At 35.2% G+C, this 15957-nt stretch overlaps 1 protein-coding gene across 1 annotated transcript; it reads left to right on the top strand.

The window, feature by feature from the left end:
• The first annotated feature begins 10217 nt into the window (after window positions 1-10217).
• Window positions 10218-11225, top strand: LOC124942489 (stem-specific protein TSJT1-like). Its single transcript, XM_047483008.1, has 3 exons — window positions 10218-10711; window positions 10808-10928; window positions 11003-11225. The coding sequence occupies exons 1-3, from the start codon at window positions 10250-10252 to the stop codon at window positions 11203-11205; spliced, it is 786 nt and encodes a 261-aa protein (XP_047338964.1). The 5' UTR covers window positions 10218-10249; the 3' UTR covers window positions 11206-11225.
• The last annotated feature ends 4732 nt before the right edge of the window (window positions 11226-15957 follow it).

Here is a 15957-nt window from a genome sequence, read left to right as displayed (position 1 = left end):
AATGAAAATGCATGTGCCTATATATACTTGAACTTATCTGATTCTGTGATGAGAAAAATTGGTAATTTAGAGTGTGCAAAAACCTTGTGGGATAAATTTTCTGAATTTTATACTGAAACTTCTCTGCCTAATAAAATGTTCTTACTTGAATTTTTTTTATTTAGATTGGATATGTCCAAGGACATTGAAAATAATCTGGATTTTTTCACTAAACTTATTTCTGATATTAAGTTGTGTGGTGATAAGAACATTGATGAGTATGCCCCCATTGTCTTATTGAATGTTATTCTTAATTCTTTTAATGATGTGAAGTCTGCCATTAAGTATGGTAGAGACAATGTCACTCTTGATATTGTTGTCAATGATCTTAAGAGTAATGAGTTAGATTTGAGATACTTTGAGAGGGGTAAACAGTCTGGTGGGGAAGTCATGCATGTGAGGGGTAGATCTTAAGGTAGGTTGAGTGTCCAAAAGAATGTCAGTAATGAGAGTTATGGTAAGAAATTTCATCATGCTAGTAAAAGAAGATCTAAGTCTAGGTCTAGTGCTAGAAAGTGTTATAATTGTCATGAGTCTGATCATTTTATCAAGGACTGTCCTAAGCCTAAGAGAAATCAGCATGTTGAAAATGCTAATGTGACTGTTTGTGAGGGAAATATGAGTGATATTTTTATGATTAATAGTCTATGTGATTATGCTAGCTTGAACTCTATGTTATCTAATTCTTTGTACAAATCTGATTGGCTAGTTGACTCTGGTTGTACTTTCCATGTGACTCCATTTAGAGATTTGTTTTCTAACTATAAAGAGATCGAACATGGTTTTGTGTCTATGGAAAATTCAAAAATTTGCAATGTGTTAGGAATAGGTGATATATGCTTAAGGTTCTCTTATGGTTCTGTGTTTACTTTGAAGAATATGAGGCATGTTTCCTGATTTGCGTTATAATTTGTATTCTTGTGCATCTCTTGAGAATGATGGTTTGGAGGGAAAGTGGGGGAAATGCGTTATGAAAATTTTGCATTGGTCTCTTGTTATCTTTACTGCTAAAAAGATGAACAATCTGTATGTGTGTCATGCTGAGACTACTTGTGACTCTGTGAACTCTATGATTGGTGATAAATCTGTTCTTTGGCATAATAGATTAGGTCACATGAGTAACAATAGTCTAGAGATTTTTCATAAAGGTGGTCACTTTGGTAGTGATAAATTATCCCTCACCCATTTATGTGAATCATGTGTGCTAAGAAAATAGCATAATATGAGTTTTCCCATCTCCTCCTACCCAAACGTGTCTAAGTGTACTGATATCCTTGAATATTTGCATGCTTATGTGTGGGGTCCATCTAGTGTTGCTACACATGGGGGGAACCAATATTTTTTGTCCATCATTGATGATTATTTTAAGAAAGTTTGGGTGTTACGTTTGAAACATAAGTATGATGTTTTTGAAAAGTTTAAGGATTGGAAGACTTTGATTAAGAATCAAACAGGTAAGAGAATCAAAACTCTTAGAATAAATAATGGTCTCGAGTTTTGTAATAAATATATAATGATTTATATGCTACCTAGGGTATTAAAAGGCATAGGTATGTGCCGTACATACCACATCAAAATGGTGTTGCTGAGAGGATGGATATGACACTTCTAGAGAGGGTAAGAGCTATGTTAACGTTATCTAGGTTGTCTAAGAAGTTTTAGGGGGATCCTTTGCATACTACTGCTTATTTAATAAATAGGTCCTCCTAGTGTTCCCTTAGGAGGGAAATGTCATGAATATGTGTTTTCAGGTAAACCTCTTAATTTGAGAAACTTGAAAGCTTATGGCTGTGTTTGGCTATGTGCATCAGAAGATTGACAAGTTGGAGCCAGGTCCAAGAAATGTGTGTTCTTAGGATACCCTTAAGGGATAAAAGGTTATAGGCTTTGGGATATGAGTGAACTTGGGCTTAGGATTGTGATAAGTAGAGATATTGTATTTAATGAGAATGATTTTCCTTGCTTGCCTATGTCCCCCACTCCTGTTAATGATGCTCCTAATAAGGTGGAGCATTTGCCTATAGTTGTTGATCAACCTACTGAACATGATGTGAATGTTCCCAATGAGGTGGAGCATGATAATGTGCATGATATTAATGATTTACATGATTCAAATGTTTTGTCTGATTCACATGATTTGTCTGATGATTTGCATGACTATCAACTTTCTAGGGATAGAAGTAGAAGAACTATTAGAATATCTGCTAGATTTAGGGATGATCATTTGAATGATTACAATATGTATGAATTTTCTTTTAACATGTTTGAATCCCTAGACTGTAATGAGCCTAACTCTTACAAAGAAGCTTTGAGGTCTAAGTTTTCTACTAAATGGATTGTTGCTATAAATAATGAGATAAATTCCTTGAGAATTAATGATACTTGGAAACTTGTTCCTAAACCTCACAATTGCTCCTTAGTGAATTGCAAGTGGTTGTATAAGGTGAAGCAAGAGTCTGAAAAAGTAAGATTCAAGGATAGGTTAGTAGCCAAGAGATTTACTCAAAAGGAGGGAATAGATTATGCTGAATTTTTTGCTCCTATTGTCAAATTCACTACTGTTAAAATCATGTTTGTTTTAGTTTCTCACTTTGATTGGGAATTGAAGCCAATAGATGTTACTACTGCTTTCTTAAATGGTGAACTTGATAAGAATATTTATATGCAACTTGAGGGGTTTGTTGACCCCAAGTTGCCTGATCATGTTTGTTTGTTAAAAAAAGCCTTGTATGGTTTAAAACAATCTCCTAGGCAATGGAATATTAAGTTCGATAAGTGCATGCAATATTTGATGTTTAAAAAGAGTTCTTCTGATCATTGCCTTTACTTTAAGAATATAGACTCTATGCATGTATTTCTTTTGTTGTATGTGGATGGCATGTTAATTGTTAGCCCATGTTTGAAGTCTATTATGCATGTGCAAAAATCACTTTGTGAAAATTTTGACATGAAAGACTTAGGTGATGATAAGAAGATTTTGGGCATTAATATCATTAAAGATAGAACAAAATTTTCTCTTGTGTTGAATCAAAGTGCATATGTTGCTAAAATTTTGAGTAAATTTTTTATGTCTGATGCTAAATCTGTGAATGTGCCTCTTGTTTCCCATTTTGTGTTAAGTAAGGATTAGTCTTCTAAGATTAAAACTGAAATGACTGAAATGAAGAATGTGCCTTATTCTAATGCTATAGGATCTGTTATGTATCTCATGATTAGCACTAGGCCTGATATAGCATATACAATTAGTTGCTTGAGTAGATTATGTCTAACCCTGGTATGCCTCATTAGATTGCTTTGAAATGACTTTTGAGATATTTGAAAACCACCATTCATGTTGGCTTGACTTTCTCTAATTGTTCTGTAGGTACTAAGATGGTTGGTTATGTAGATTCAAATTATTCTAATGATAGGGATAATAGAAAGTCTACTACTTCATATGTGTTTACTTTGTGTGGCTCTTGCATAAGTTGGACGTCTCAACTTTAACCCATTGTTTCTTTATCTACTACAGAATCTGAGTATGTAGTTGCCACTAAAGTTTTTAAGGAAGCAATTTGGATTAGGGTTGTTTTGTCTGAAATTGGTTTTCTTGACAAAAATATGGTTGTGTTTTCTGATAGTCAATCTTCTATTCAACTGTGTAAAAATCCTGTTTTTCATGATAGAACTAAGCACATTGATGTTAGGTTTCATTACATTCAGAATATTGTTGAAAAGGGCATTGTTAAGTTAGAGAAAATTCCTCGGGAATTTAATCCTTCTGATATGGGTACTAAGTGTTTACATGCTGAAAAATTTATTTCATGTCAATGGATTTTAAACTTTGACTTAGGGAAAGCTCTTTGAGGTTCGTCCTTTGTGCGCATGACATTCTTTGTGATCTTGCCTTTAATCTTTGTGATTTTCCCATGCTTTGTGCTCTTGCGTTTGATCTTTGTGATTTTTGCATGCTTTGTGTGTTAGAATTAATTAAAATAATTCCATAATAAACTTAAATCATAAACTATAATACCCTAGATCTTCATTCTTGTTCCTAAGATATGAAAGACAAAAGCGGAATATATATTCCTAGATCCTTAGACATGATTAGATGAGATGGTCTTCCAAAAGGGCAGAAATCCTTTAGCCTTATTTCTCCGATGATGGGGATTCAGAGAGAGAGAGAGCGTGTGATAAAAATAAGTTCGTTTTTATTTTTTATCAACCAACCTCCCTTTTATAATTTCTTTTGCCTTTTGGGGACCATAACCGTCATAACTGCCTCATTACGCTAATTTCTAATTTGGCCTCTCATCAAATTAGAAATACCGCAAGGTATCCATAATTTAACATTCATAACAATAACGTCCTTAAGTCAAATCTCAAACATCCTTAGATCACATAATATTGACTTATTATAATCAATGACCATATATATCCATTTAAATATATAAATGTCCCTTTAAATTCTAACATTGTGCTCTTGTGTTTGATCTTTGTGATTTTCACATTCTTTGTACACTTACCCTTAGTCTTTGTGACACGTGTTTACCTTGGGTATTCTCTTTGTTGCCTCGGTGGTAATAAATTGGTGATGACGTGTCTTGTGATTCCGTGATTGTGTTTTGCACTACTTTGGGCAAAATGTGGAGATTGTTGGGTATTAGTTGGCCCAACATTGTGGCACAATCTCTAGTAACTCACTTACTGGACTTGACCTAATAATATAAATAAATACTACTCTCTTGGTGGGAGGTAGAGTTCAAATTCCTTTATGGTGGTTGGAGCTAGAGAGAAAATGTTGCCTCCTTGGGGTTTAGGTTGTAGTGCAACGGAATCGATAAATAAGAAGAACTGAGTCAAACTCCAATCACATTCACACCCAACATTGATCGTGTTGTGTCTTCTATACCGATCGCACTTCCTTTGATCAATACTGATTTCGGCGCCAATTTTATGACTTCCGACTCAAGACAATATCGTGTCGCCTATGCCGATCGTGTCGTGGATGTGCATATTGTGTCGTCGTGTCGATTGTGCCATAGTTCTTAAAGTTAAATGTTAATAGATAGACTTTGCAATCTCACCTAGTAGTTTAAATGCATTGAATTTGTCAAAAACTTCTGTCTTTTCTAATAACAAATATCCCAAGTTTTTTTTTGTTAAAATCGTCAATAAAAGTTAACAGATACCTCTTGTCACTAAATGATGTCTTTGGGTAGCTCTCCACTTGCTATTCTTTGCTTGTTTTTGTTTCCTGACACATAGTGGCATCATACTAGTTTAGGTGAGCTCATCTCAGGTAAGTCTTCAATCATCCTGTGAGACTGCATAATTCTAAAACTCTTGTAGCTTAAGTTTCCAAACGTGTAATTCCATAAGTAAGCCTCTTCTTTATTTGTTTGAAAACATGACACATTGTCCACTTTATTTTCTAATGCAATCATCATAGTGGAAGTTAGTGTGAACATCTTGTTTGGCCTCATTTTAGTAGTCACGATGAGACCCTTTAAGAATTTAGTCTTTTAGTTCACCTTCTTGACTAATTCGATTTAACTCCACACCCATGTCTGAATGTTATTTTTTTTAAAAATATTGTCAAGATTGCATCTAAATTTTTTGTCAACGATATTATCCCTCTTCCAATCGAGTAATTTGTGAACCAAATATCAGATAATCCCTCCAAATAATTGCCTACATAACTCACCTTGTCATCATCTTCCATGTAATGATTATAAGAGAATCTTGTAACCTTGGTTATCCAACCTATATGATTACTACCGTCAAAATGAGAAAATTCCATCTCGGGCTGCTTTGCTAATGACCCACCTTGGTTTCAGTTAGATTGCCCCGAAATTTCTACATAAGGGTGGTGTTGGCAATATTCCAGAAGAACTAGGTGTCACAGCCCATTTAGATGGGGTGAAGATGTCAAGTCCAAAAAGTACATTCTCTAGAAGTTTCTAGATTTTTATGGTATTTTCTATTTTGTGGAACTCTCTAGAATTCTCTAGGAGTTCCAAGTTGTAGGCAAGGTTATGGAACTCTCTAGATTTCTCTAGGAGTTCCTTTTTGAAAGTAATGTCATGGAACTCTCTATATTTCTCTAGGAGTTCCTTTTTGTAAATAGGGTCATGAAACTCTCTAGAATTCTCTAAGAGTTCCTAAAGCATTCATAGATAGGAGAACTCTCTAGAATTCTCTAGGTGTTCTCAAGAGTAGGAGTTAGTAGAATTCTCTAGAAGTCTTTAGGAATTCTTGGGTCTAGGATAGGTAATAGAAGAGTCTAGAAGTCATACACTTGTATATAAACAAGTCTTGACCATAAACCAAACACCATGTGCAACACCTCACTCTTATAAAGCAATAAACAAGATATTCTTCAAGATCTTTCTTTCTCAAATTTTCCATCTTCTTGCATCTTTATAATGGCTGACTAGCTAGGAATGTGGCAATCTAGACTAGTGTTGCGCGGGAAGAGTAAATATTCGGTGATCGAGTTTCTGCCCATGACAAAATGTAGCAGAGCGAAAGTGGTATCATATCCACGTTTGTGCTTCCGCATTTGAAAGAAGATTGTGCGAAGAAGAGATGAATTTAGATTCCAAAGTCATAAAGGTTTCGACCAGCAAACAGAAAGACAAGAGGTCCAAGAGGGACAATACCGTCGAGAGGAGTGTCGACATGGAAGTGCGTATGACCCGACTTGAGGAAAGCATGTGCGAGCACCAGGAGGCTCTCGAAGTGTTTAGCGCGGTGGCCGATAGGGTGACGTTGTTGGATGAGCCTAGAGAAAAGTTGGAGAATGAGGTCATGGGGATCATTAAAAATGTAAACCGTAGCATTTAAGACGAAGTGTTGGGATCAGTTCGACGGGAGGTTAATGAAATCCGGAAATAAGTGCTCGAGACAATTTGAGGAGAGGTCCATGCGATGGTCGACACCCTCCGAAGGGAGATCATGGGGAGGCTAGAATCGATGGAAGGTCGGATTAGGAAGAATGGAGGGGAACTTAGAGGTGCGACACCTCATCGAATATAAATTCCCAAGCCAACTTCATTCAAAGGGTCGAGGAGTGTAAGGGAAGTGGAGGAGTTCTTTTGGAATATGAACATGTATTTTTGGGCATCAAGCATACTTGATGATCGTACGAAGTTGGAAACAACACATTTCTTCCTACAAGATATGGCACTACGTGGTGAAGGAGGCAAGAAGCAAATATTGAACGAGGTACGTTACGAATAGAGACGTGGGAGAACTTCAAGACTGAGTTCAAGCACCAATTCTTCCCAAAGAACGCCGAGTTTGAGGCACGAAAGCGGTTAAGCCAACTTGTGTACAACATGACAATATGTGAAGAGTTCCAGGAGTTGATGCTCGAGTTACCTAGTCTAATAGAAAATGAGGCCATATATGTTCGCGTTTGTGAATGACCTAAAGACTTGGGCGCATTTAGAGCTGCAAAGGGCCAAGGTGCATAACGTCTCCAAGGCAATTACAGTTGCAGAGAGGTTGATAGAGCTCAAGGTTTCTTTGTACAGGCCAAAGGTCATTCGAGATGATGAGGATAATGGTGGGGGAGACCGCCCACATGACAAGTAGAAAGGTGGGGGAGACCGCCCACCTATAAAGGGGCATGCACAAAGCAACTCGGGGAGGAAAGCTGACGAAGCGGGTAAGCCTAGAGTGTGTCATTTTTGTGGTGCTCATAATCACATAGAGTTTATGTGCCCGTTCAAAGGAAAAAATTTGCAGCAATTAAAGGAATCGAGTCTTCCGAGGAAGAGGAAGGGAATTGAGTGGGATCTTTGAGACTGTTCAATGCTGTGAAGACTAGTATTGCGGAGCCAGTCAAGGAAATAACAAGGAGCTCGATATTCGTGGAAGCTTTGAACGGAGGAAGGCACATTAAGGAACTAGTGGATATTGGGGCTACTCACAACTTTATGCGTAAAGGAGTGGCTAAGGCATTGGGTCTTTGCATTAACCCAACGAGGGGGACAATCAATTCCTTTGATATAGCCAAATCGGTGGTCGCGGAGACTAAGAAAGTGCACACCAAGATCGGAGGCTGGAATGTGGCAATGTCGTTTACCTTAGTCACTATGGAAGACTATGATGTAGTGTTGGGACTTCAATGGTTTGATCAGGTAAGTGCTTGTATAATGTTTTATTCCAATTCATTAATCATTTTTTTATCACGGGAAGACCAGCGTGATACCAACAAGAAGGAAATCAGATGGAATGGGCATGTTCTCGGCGATGAGATTCAGCCGAGGTCGTAAACGTGGTAAAGGGATATTTGCAAATTTTGCTAGGGTGGATGATGGGGACGATTCCAATGGGAAAGGAGAAGTACCCAAGGGAGTCCAGAGAGAGTATAGGAAGGCCTTCGAGGGGCTCAATGCTAAAGGCACAAGACAACCATCAACTCCACAAAGTTTGGCCACAGGTAACATTGGCCAAAATCAGTCCGCCTTACTCTCGCCAAATCCGTGAAAAATGAAGCAGATCGCGCTCGGGCATCTTTGGAGAGCGTCACCAAGAAAATGAAGAGAAGGGCATATCTGAAGGGCAGATAATCAGGGAAGGGGACCAAAGAAAGGGGAAATAGTCCCCGCAACAATTGAAGTCTCTACGGTCTGTGCTCAAGGGGTTTGTGCACAGATGCGAAGGACCAATCAAAACGGAGGGATATGTGAGAAACGTCTCATATCGGTTGGAGTTGACCGATAGAAATCGAACCGAGCACCGGTCTAGGGTCGTGTCAAGGACGACGACGACTTAGGTGGGGGGAGAATGTCATAACCCATTTAGATGGGGTGAAGATGTCAAGCCCACAAGGTGCATTCTCTAGAAGTTTCTGGATTTTTGTGGTCTTTTCCATTTTGTGGAACTCTCTAGAATTCTCTAAGAGTTCCAAATTGTAGGCAAGGTTATGGAACTCTCTAGATTTCTCTAGAAGTTCCTTTTTGAAAGTAAGGTCATGGAACTCTCTACATTTTTCTAGGAGTTCCTTTTTGTAAGTAGGGTCATGGAACTCTCTAGAATTCTCTAGGAGTTCCTAAAACATGCATAGATAGGAGAACTATCGAGAAATCTCTAAGAGTTTTCAAGAGTATGAGTTAGTAGAATTCTCTAGAAGTCTCTAGGAATTCTTGGGTCTAGGGTAGGTAATTAAGAGTCTAGAAAGTCCTAGGTTGAGGAGGACCTAGAAGGATTTCTCTACTTGTATATAAACAAGTCTTGGCCATAAACCAAACACCATGTATAACACTTCACTCTTGTAAAACAATAAACAGAATATTCTCCAAGCTCTTTCTCTCTCTCAAAGTTTTCCATCTTTTTTGCATCTAGATAGTTTTCCATCTTTTTGCATCTAGACTAGTGTCGCGCGGAATGAGAAAATATTCGGTGATCGAGTTTCTGCCCGTGACATAAGTCTTAGTCTACTTGAAATATCGTTTATTGAATTTCTTTGCACCTCTTGGACCTTCATTCTAATGAGAAAATTCATCTGATTGCTTCAATAAGAGTTCCATTGTTTTGTTAAGATTCACCTTTCTTGGAGATTTCGCTAAGATCGGTAAATTATTTCAACTACTCATTTTCAAGTGCCTTAAATATGTGAGAATTCTCACAAACAACTTTTTATATTTGGGTGATCCTTTTCAAGTGCCTCCAGCCGAATCAAAATTTTTACCGCACTCGTCCTTAGGAAAAATATGATCTTTTATCACTAATTTTATTAATGTGGATGAGCTATTAATTAATTTTTACATTTAACTAAATACACGTAAAATAGGAATTGATTAAGTGACTCACTAACTAATATCGACTAAATAATTAATTAATAAAAATCCTAAGACAAAAGTTCTTATCCATATTTTATTCTCACAAAAAAACTGCCCAATTGCTGACTCAGATCACGGTCACACACTATTTTGGATAAGACAGTTCTCTTTCTTTCACCAATCCGTAACTCCCGTTTGTTTTCACAACAATCTACCTTTTTCAACCGACAAATAACAACTTAAATCTTGAAATATTCTAAAATAAAATTGTGGATAAGAGAAATCGTGATAGTGACTGTACATATTTTCTCTCTCCAATAGTATTTATATATACACAACCAATTCGACTTTCTTCTTTATCCATCTGTTCATCATAATCCCTTAACATTTCTTTTCTAAAACCTCTGTTTCGTGTTCTTTAATAATATTGTTTAAAGATGTTGGCCATATTCAAGAATGGATCTGTTGATCCACCGAAGGAGCTCAACAGTCCAGCTTCAGTACAAAGATCCTCCTCCTCCCTCAAGCCAAAGCTCCCCAATGAGATCTTAAACAATTTCTTGTCTTCTCATTCTAACAATGGCTTCTCCATGGGTTTTGCAGAGAAAGCTCTGATTGCTTTCTCACCTCCTCACAACCCTTTCTCCATTCACAATAGGATGTTTTGTGGAGTGGATGACATATACTGTATCTTCTTGGGCAGTTTAAGCAACCTCCCGGGTCTTCTCCGGCAGTATGGGCTTTCGAAGGGGGCAAATGAGGCGGCGTTCGTGGTGGAGGCGTATAGGACTCTTAGAGACAGAGGACCTTATCCGGCTGATCAAGTTCTTAGAGACATGGATGGAAGATTTGGGTTTGTTGTGTATGATGCCAAGGCTGGATCTGTTTTTGTTTCTCTGGTAATTAATCACACATTAACCACTAATCAATCTAAAATGTTGATACACTCATATAAATCTAAAAGGTTGATACTTTTTGTGTTTGTGCAATAATAGGCTGGTGATGAAGGTGTGAAACTGTACTGGGGAATAGGAGGAGATGGGTGTGTTGTGATTTCTGATAACTTGGAGGTTATTAAGGGAAGCTGTGCCAAGTCATTTGCCCCTTTCCCAGCTGGTACACAACTCAATTATTCATTGATTTCTTATTTGGGATTTCGATTCAGAAATTTGATTATGTTTTTTTTGTAGGTTGCATGTATCATAGTGAGCATGGGCTAATGAGCTTTGAGCAGCCATTGAAGAAGATGAAAGCAATGCCTAGAATTGACAGTGAAGGAATACTTTGTGGGTCTAATTTCAAGGTGGATACAATTTCATCTTCGAAGAACAATAACAGTATGACCAGGGTTGGAAGTGAAGCTAACTGTGCTGTTTGGAGATCACAAGCCTGATTAGTTGTTGTTAAATTCACACTGCTTTCTTTCTTCTTCACTTAATTATGTCTGTTAATTATGTTTGTGTTTGTAAATTCTAACTGTGTTATTGAGAATTCTCCTTCTTCAATATATATAATTTGCTTATATCCCAAAGGAATGTGCACTTTTATAGGAGTGATTCAAGGTGAATCTCATGTGTAAGAACCCTTCTTTAGAGGTCTTTAACGACAATGTGGTTGGTGCGAGTGGTTACCACTATAGTGAGAGATTCGTATTTCAGGACTAAGTTCTCCTAAAATATAAATGATAAAATCTTGTTAAGATATGTTTTTTTCATACCGACGAGACTATCAATTATTGATTTTATTTTATGCAAATATTTGACCATCGGGAGTGAGCATTTTTTTACCGTCTTTAGTTGAAGACAAAGTTGCATCAGAGAAGCTTGAGATAATGTACGTTCTAAATCAGACCAAAGGGCTTTGGACGTGGTGCAGGATTCACCAACCACTTGAGCTATGATAGATTCGAAAAGGGTGGAGAGAATTCATGAAAAGATTTTGTGTTCCTCCTAGATGGTAAAACCAGGATTTGGAGTGACACTAGATCCGTCATCAACATCGGCTTGGAGAAAAAGCTTTAGTGGCAGAACTAGTTTCAGTAACGTATGAATATAGACCATAACCTTTTAGGGTAGGTAAGATTTGAGATTTCCAAATAAGAATTTTTTTTATCAAGCTTAATGAATGTGAGATTGTAGAAGAGATGAGTGGTTATAGAGATTCGTTAAAAAAGAGTAATGCCTCTAATAAGTCAAAGTAGAAAAAACATTGATGTGTATTAAGAATATAAAAAAAATGAAAACTAAATAATTAGAATATGTAAAAATTTTAAATTTACTTAAGAGTTAAAAGATAAAAACTAAGAGACTTTTGTTCATAATTCTAGAGTCTTTTAATATGCTTTTTTTTCATTTCAATAATTAAGCTTTAGTGATTATTATTTTTTTTATCTATTGCATAAGTTAAACTGTATTTTTTTTCTTCTAATTTTCCCTTTGATGCAATAAGTTAATCGCAAACGAACACCATTGTTGATTCACTGTAAGTTTCGGTTTTCGCGTATCTTTGTCTCTTATTGTTTATCTTTTTGTGTTTTCTTTGGTTTTCTTTAATTATGTTGTTATATATATAATATCTACTAATTTATATATAAAATAATACTTAATTTTAAAATATGCAGATTGTCAGGTCGAGAGTTGCGATTAATTTGAATATATATATATAAGAATAAATATATACTTGGTCGGATTTTGGGTTGACCCGCCCATAAATTTAAAACGGTTAAAAGTAAATTAAAATAAATAAGTATAACTCTTTTAATTCATTCATATATATATATATATATTTATTTATTGAAAAAGAGAGTTTAGTTAATAATAGAAAATTTTGACACATCTTTTTATTTTTTATTTTAAGAATAAATCTAAATAAATAAAATTAATAATTCGAAATTTATTTTAAAAAATAATAAAAAAAATTAATAATTTAATAATAATTCATTCATATATATATATATATATATAATAAACTTAGTGAAACAAATAATATATTTTAAAAATAAAAATTTAATTTAAATATATTAAAATAATAAGTATTTATTAAATATTTTAAAATTACAAATATTATATATATAAGTATTTTTTAATTGTTAGTCATGTAAATTATATATGATACACAAAATTATAAATATAATGGAGACCATGGTTCAAATGTCGATAAGCACAATTTTTAAACTATTAAAAAATATTGATGGTTAATATGTGAAATAAAAACGTTAGTTTATTGAAGTGAGGAGATGGTTAGATGCAAATGATATTGGTTAAAATTTACGATAAAATTGGTGGTGGGTAAATGACATTCACAAAATTAGATGTCAGATGGAATGGATGATTAAAATATGTAATGAAATTGGTGGTTGGGTAAATGACATTCACGATATGAAAGGAGATAGTTTGTTGTTTGCTGATTTGACTGAAGTGAAAATATAAGGTCACAAGATTATAGGTCAATTGAGGTGAATAAAAATATGGAATGAAATGGTTGGTTAGTCGAAGTGAGTATGCCACACAATGAGAGATCGACTGGATCAATTAAGGTGGATAAAAATATGGAATAAGATGGTTAGTTAGTCGTAGTGAGTATGTTACACGATGAGAGGTCGATTAGGGATTGGTGTGCCAAAGTGAGGGTAAAAAAAGATTGGTAATGTACCAAAGTGAAAGTTTAAGGTCACAGTATAAAATGTCCGATTATGGTGGTTAAATGTGAAATGATATGGGTTGGTCAGTTGAAGTAAGGATAAATAATTCAGGTTGTTTATTGTAAAATATGCGAGGAGATGAATTGTTTAACCGAAATGAAAGTAAAGTCTCGAGATGAGATGTCCGATTAGGGTGGATAAATGTGAAATGAGAGATGGGTTGGTCAGTCGAACGGGGGATAAATAAGTCGGGTTATTTATTATAAAATATGTGAGGAGATGAATTGTTTGGCCGAAATGAAAGTAAAGTCTCGAGATGAGATGTCCGATTAAGGTGGATAAATGTGAAATGAGAGATGGGTTGGTCAGTCGAAGTAAAAATAAATAAGTCGGGTTGTTTATTATAAAATATGTGAGGAGATGAATTGTTTGACCGAAATGAAAGTAAAGTCTCGAGATGAGAGGTCGATTGAGATTAGTGGGATAAAATGTGGAATTAGATTGTTTTGGTTAATCGAAGTAAGTAAGATCACACTATGAGAGGTCGATTGGGAGATTGATGGGTCAAAGTGAGGGTAAAAGAGGTTGGTAATGTTGGAGATGATTAATTTGACCAAAATGAAATTGTGTAAAGTTACACAATATGAGATGTTGATTAGGGTGTGGATAAATATTGAATGAGATTGTTAGTTATCCGAAATGAGGATAAAAAAATTAGGTTGTATATTATAAAATATGTGAGGAGATGGGTCACGAGATAAGAGGTAAGTTAGGGAATGGTGACCAAAGTGACGAGTAAAAGTGATTGGTGATGTTGAAGATGGTTGATTTAACTGAAGTGAAAGTGTAAGGTCACATATGAGAGATCGATTATTGGGGTGGATAAATGTGGAATAAGGTGGATGGTTAGCTGAATTGAGGATAAAGAAGGTCGGGTTGTATATTATAAAATATGTTAGAAGATGAGTTGTTTGACGAAGTGAAAGCAAGATCTCGAGATGAGAGGTCGATTGTGAATTTATGAATAAATGTAGAATGAGATGGTTAATTAGTCAAAGTGAAAATAAGGTAACGAGATGAGAGGTGAATTGGGTGGATAAATATGGAATGAGATGTATGGTTAGCCAAAGTGAGGATAAAAATATCGGGTTGTATATTATAAAATATGTGAGAAGATAAGTTGTTTGATGAAGGGAAAGTAACGTCTTCGAGAGAATAGAGGTCGATTGTGATTGCGATTAGTGGATAAATATGGAATGAAATGATTTCTGATTAGTCTAAGTGAAAGTAAGGTAAAGAGATAGAGGTCGATTGGGAAAGAAATTGATATTAGTGGGTAAAATATGCGAGAAAATTAGTTGTTTGTCCGAAGTGAAAGTTAAGGCCACGAGATGAGAAGTCCGATTTGAATTGGTAGATAAATGTGTAATGAGATGATTGGTTAGTCTGAGTATTTTAAGGTCACGAGATGAGAGGTCGATTGAAAATTGATGTGCTAAAGTGAGGGTAAAAAAAGATGGGTAATGTTTGAGAATTTTGATTTTGACCAAAGTGAAAGTGTAAGGTCACGAGATGAGAGGTTCATTAGAAAAACAATATGCGATGAGATATGTGAAAAGATGAGTTGTGTTACCGAAGTGAATAAAATGTGGAATGAGAGTGTTCTATTTTTTATTTTAATATAATATACATGATTTATTAAGAATTTTAAACATTGAAATACATAATATTATAATTTTTTTAGTATTTTATTTTGTTTATATTTTTATTCGTGTGTATCGCATTAAAATCTTCCTAGTTATATTGAATGTTGTGAGTAACAATTTAATATTCACAAATTTAGAGGTTCATATTGAGACATAATTCCAAAAATAAACCTGTTAGATTGATTTTCCTATATTTTGACAAGTCAACAATGAACTTCATACTAAAAGTTGAATGGTGTTGTGTAAATAACAAATAACTTAGTTCGGACCACTAAAGTTAAGAACATCTAAGGAAATATCTTATTTTGGTAATTTAGCATTAAGTAATGTATTTAGGCCATCAACCGGCATTGACTATTGCAGTTTGGGTCATCTTGACATCTAAAAAATCAAGCATTGACTAATGCATCTAGCCTTCTAGAATTGAATAATGCATCTGGATCATCTGGCATTGAATATTGCATCTAGGACATTTGGATATTGACTAATGCATCTGATTTATTTGACATTGACTAATGCATCTAATTAATCTAACATTGACTAGTGCATCATTGAAGTTGTCTTCAGGAAACTTTGGATCAGAAAGAGAGGAGAAAGAATAAATGGGCATTGATTAATGCCTCTAGGAAATCTAGACATTGATTATGTATTCGGGAAAATTTAAATTATCATTATCTTTCACAATTGTTTTTTCTCCCCATTCCAAATACGTGCTTGTGTAGGAGGAATTGATGTTCTAGTCCCAAATTATTTTCTCTTGAAAGACAATGTGTCAACTTACTATAATCGTCTTGTATAA

The sequence above is a fragment of the Impatiens glandulifera genome, chromosome 6 (assembly GCF_907164915.1).
Source record: "Impatiens glandulifera chromosome 6, dImpGla2.1, whole genome shotgun sequence".
Classification (NCBI taxonomy): Eukaryota; Viridiplantae; Streptophyta; class Magnoliopsida; order Ericales; family Balsaminaceae; genus Impatiens; species Impatiens glandulifera.
This window is presented reverse-complemented; position numbering and strand designations above follow the sequence as displayed.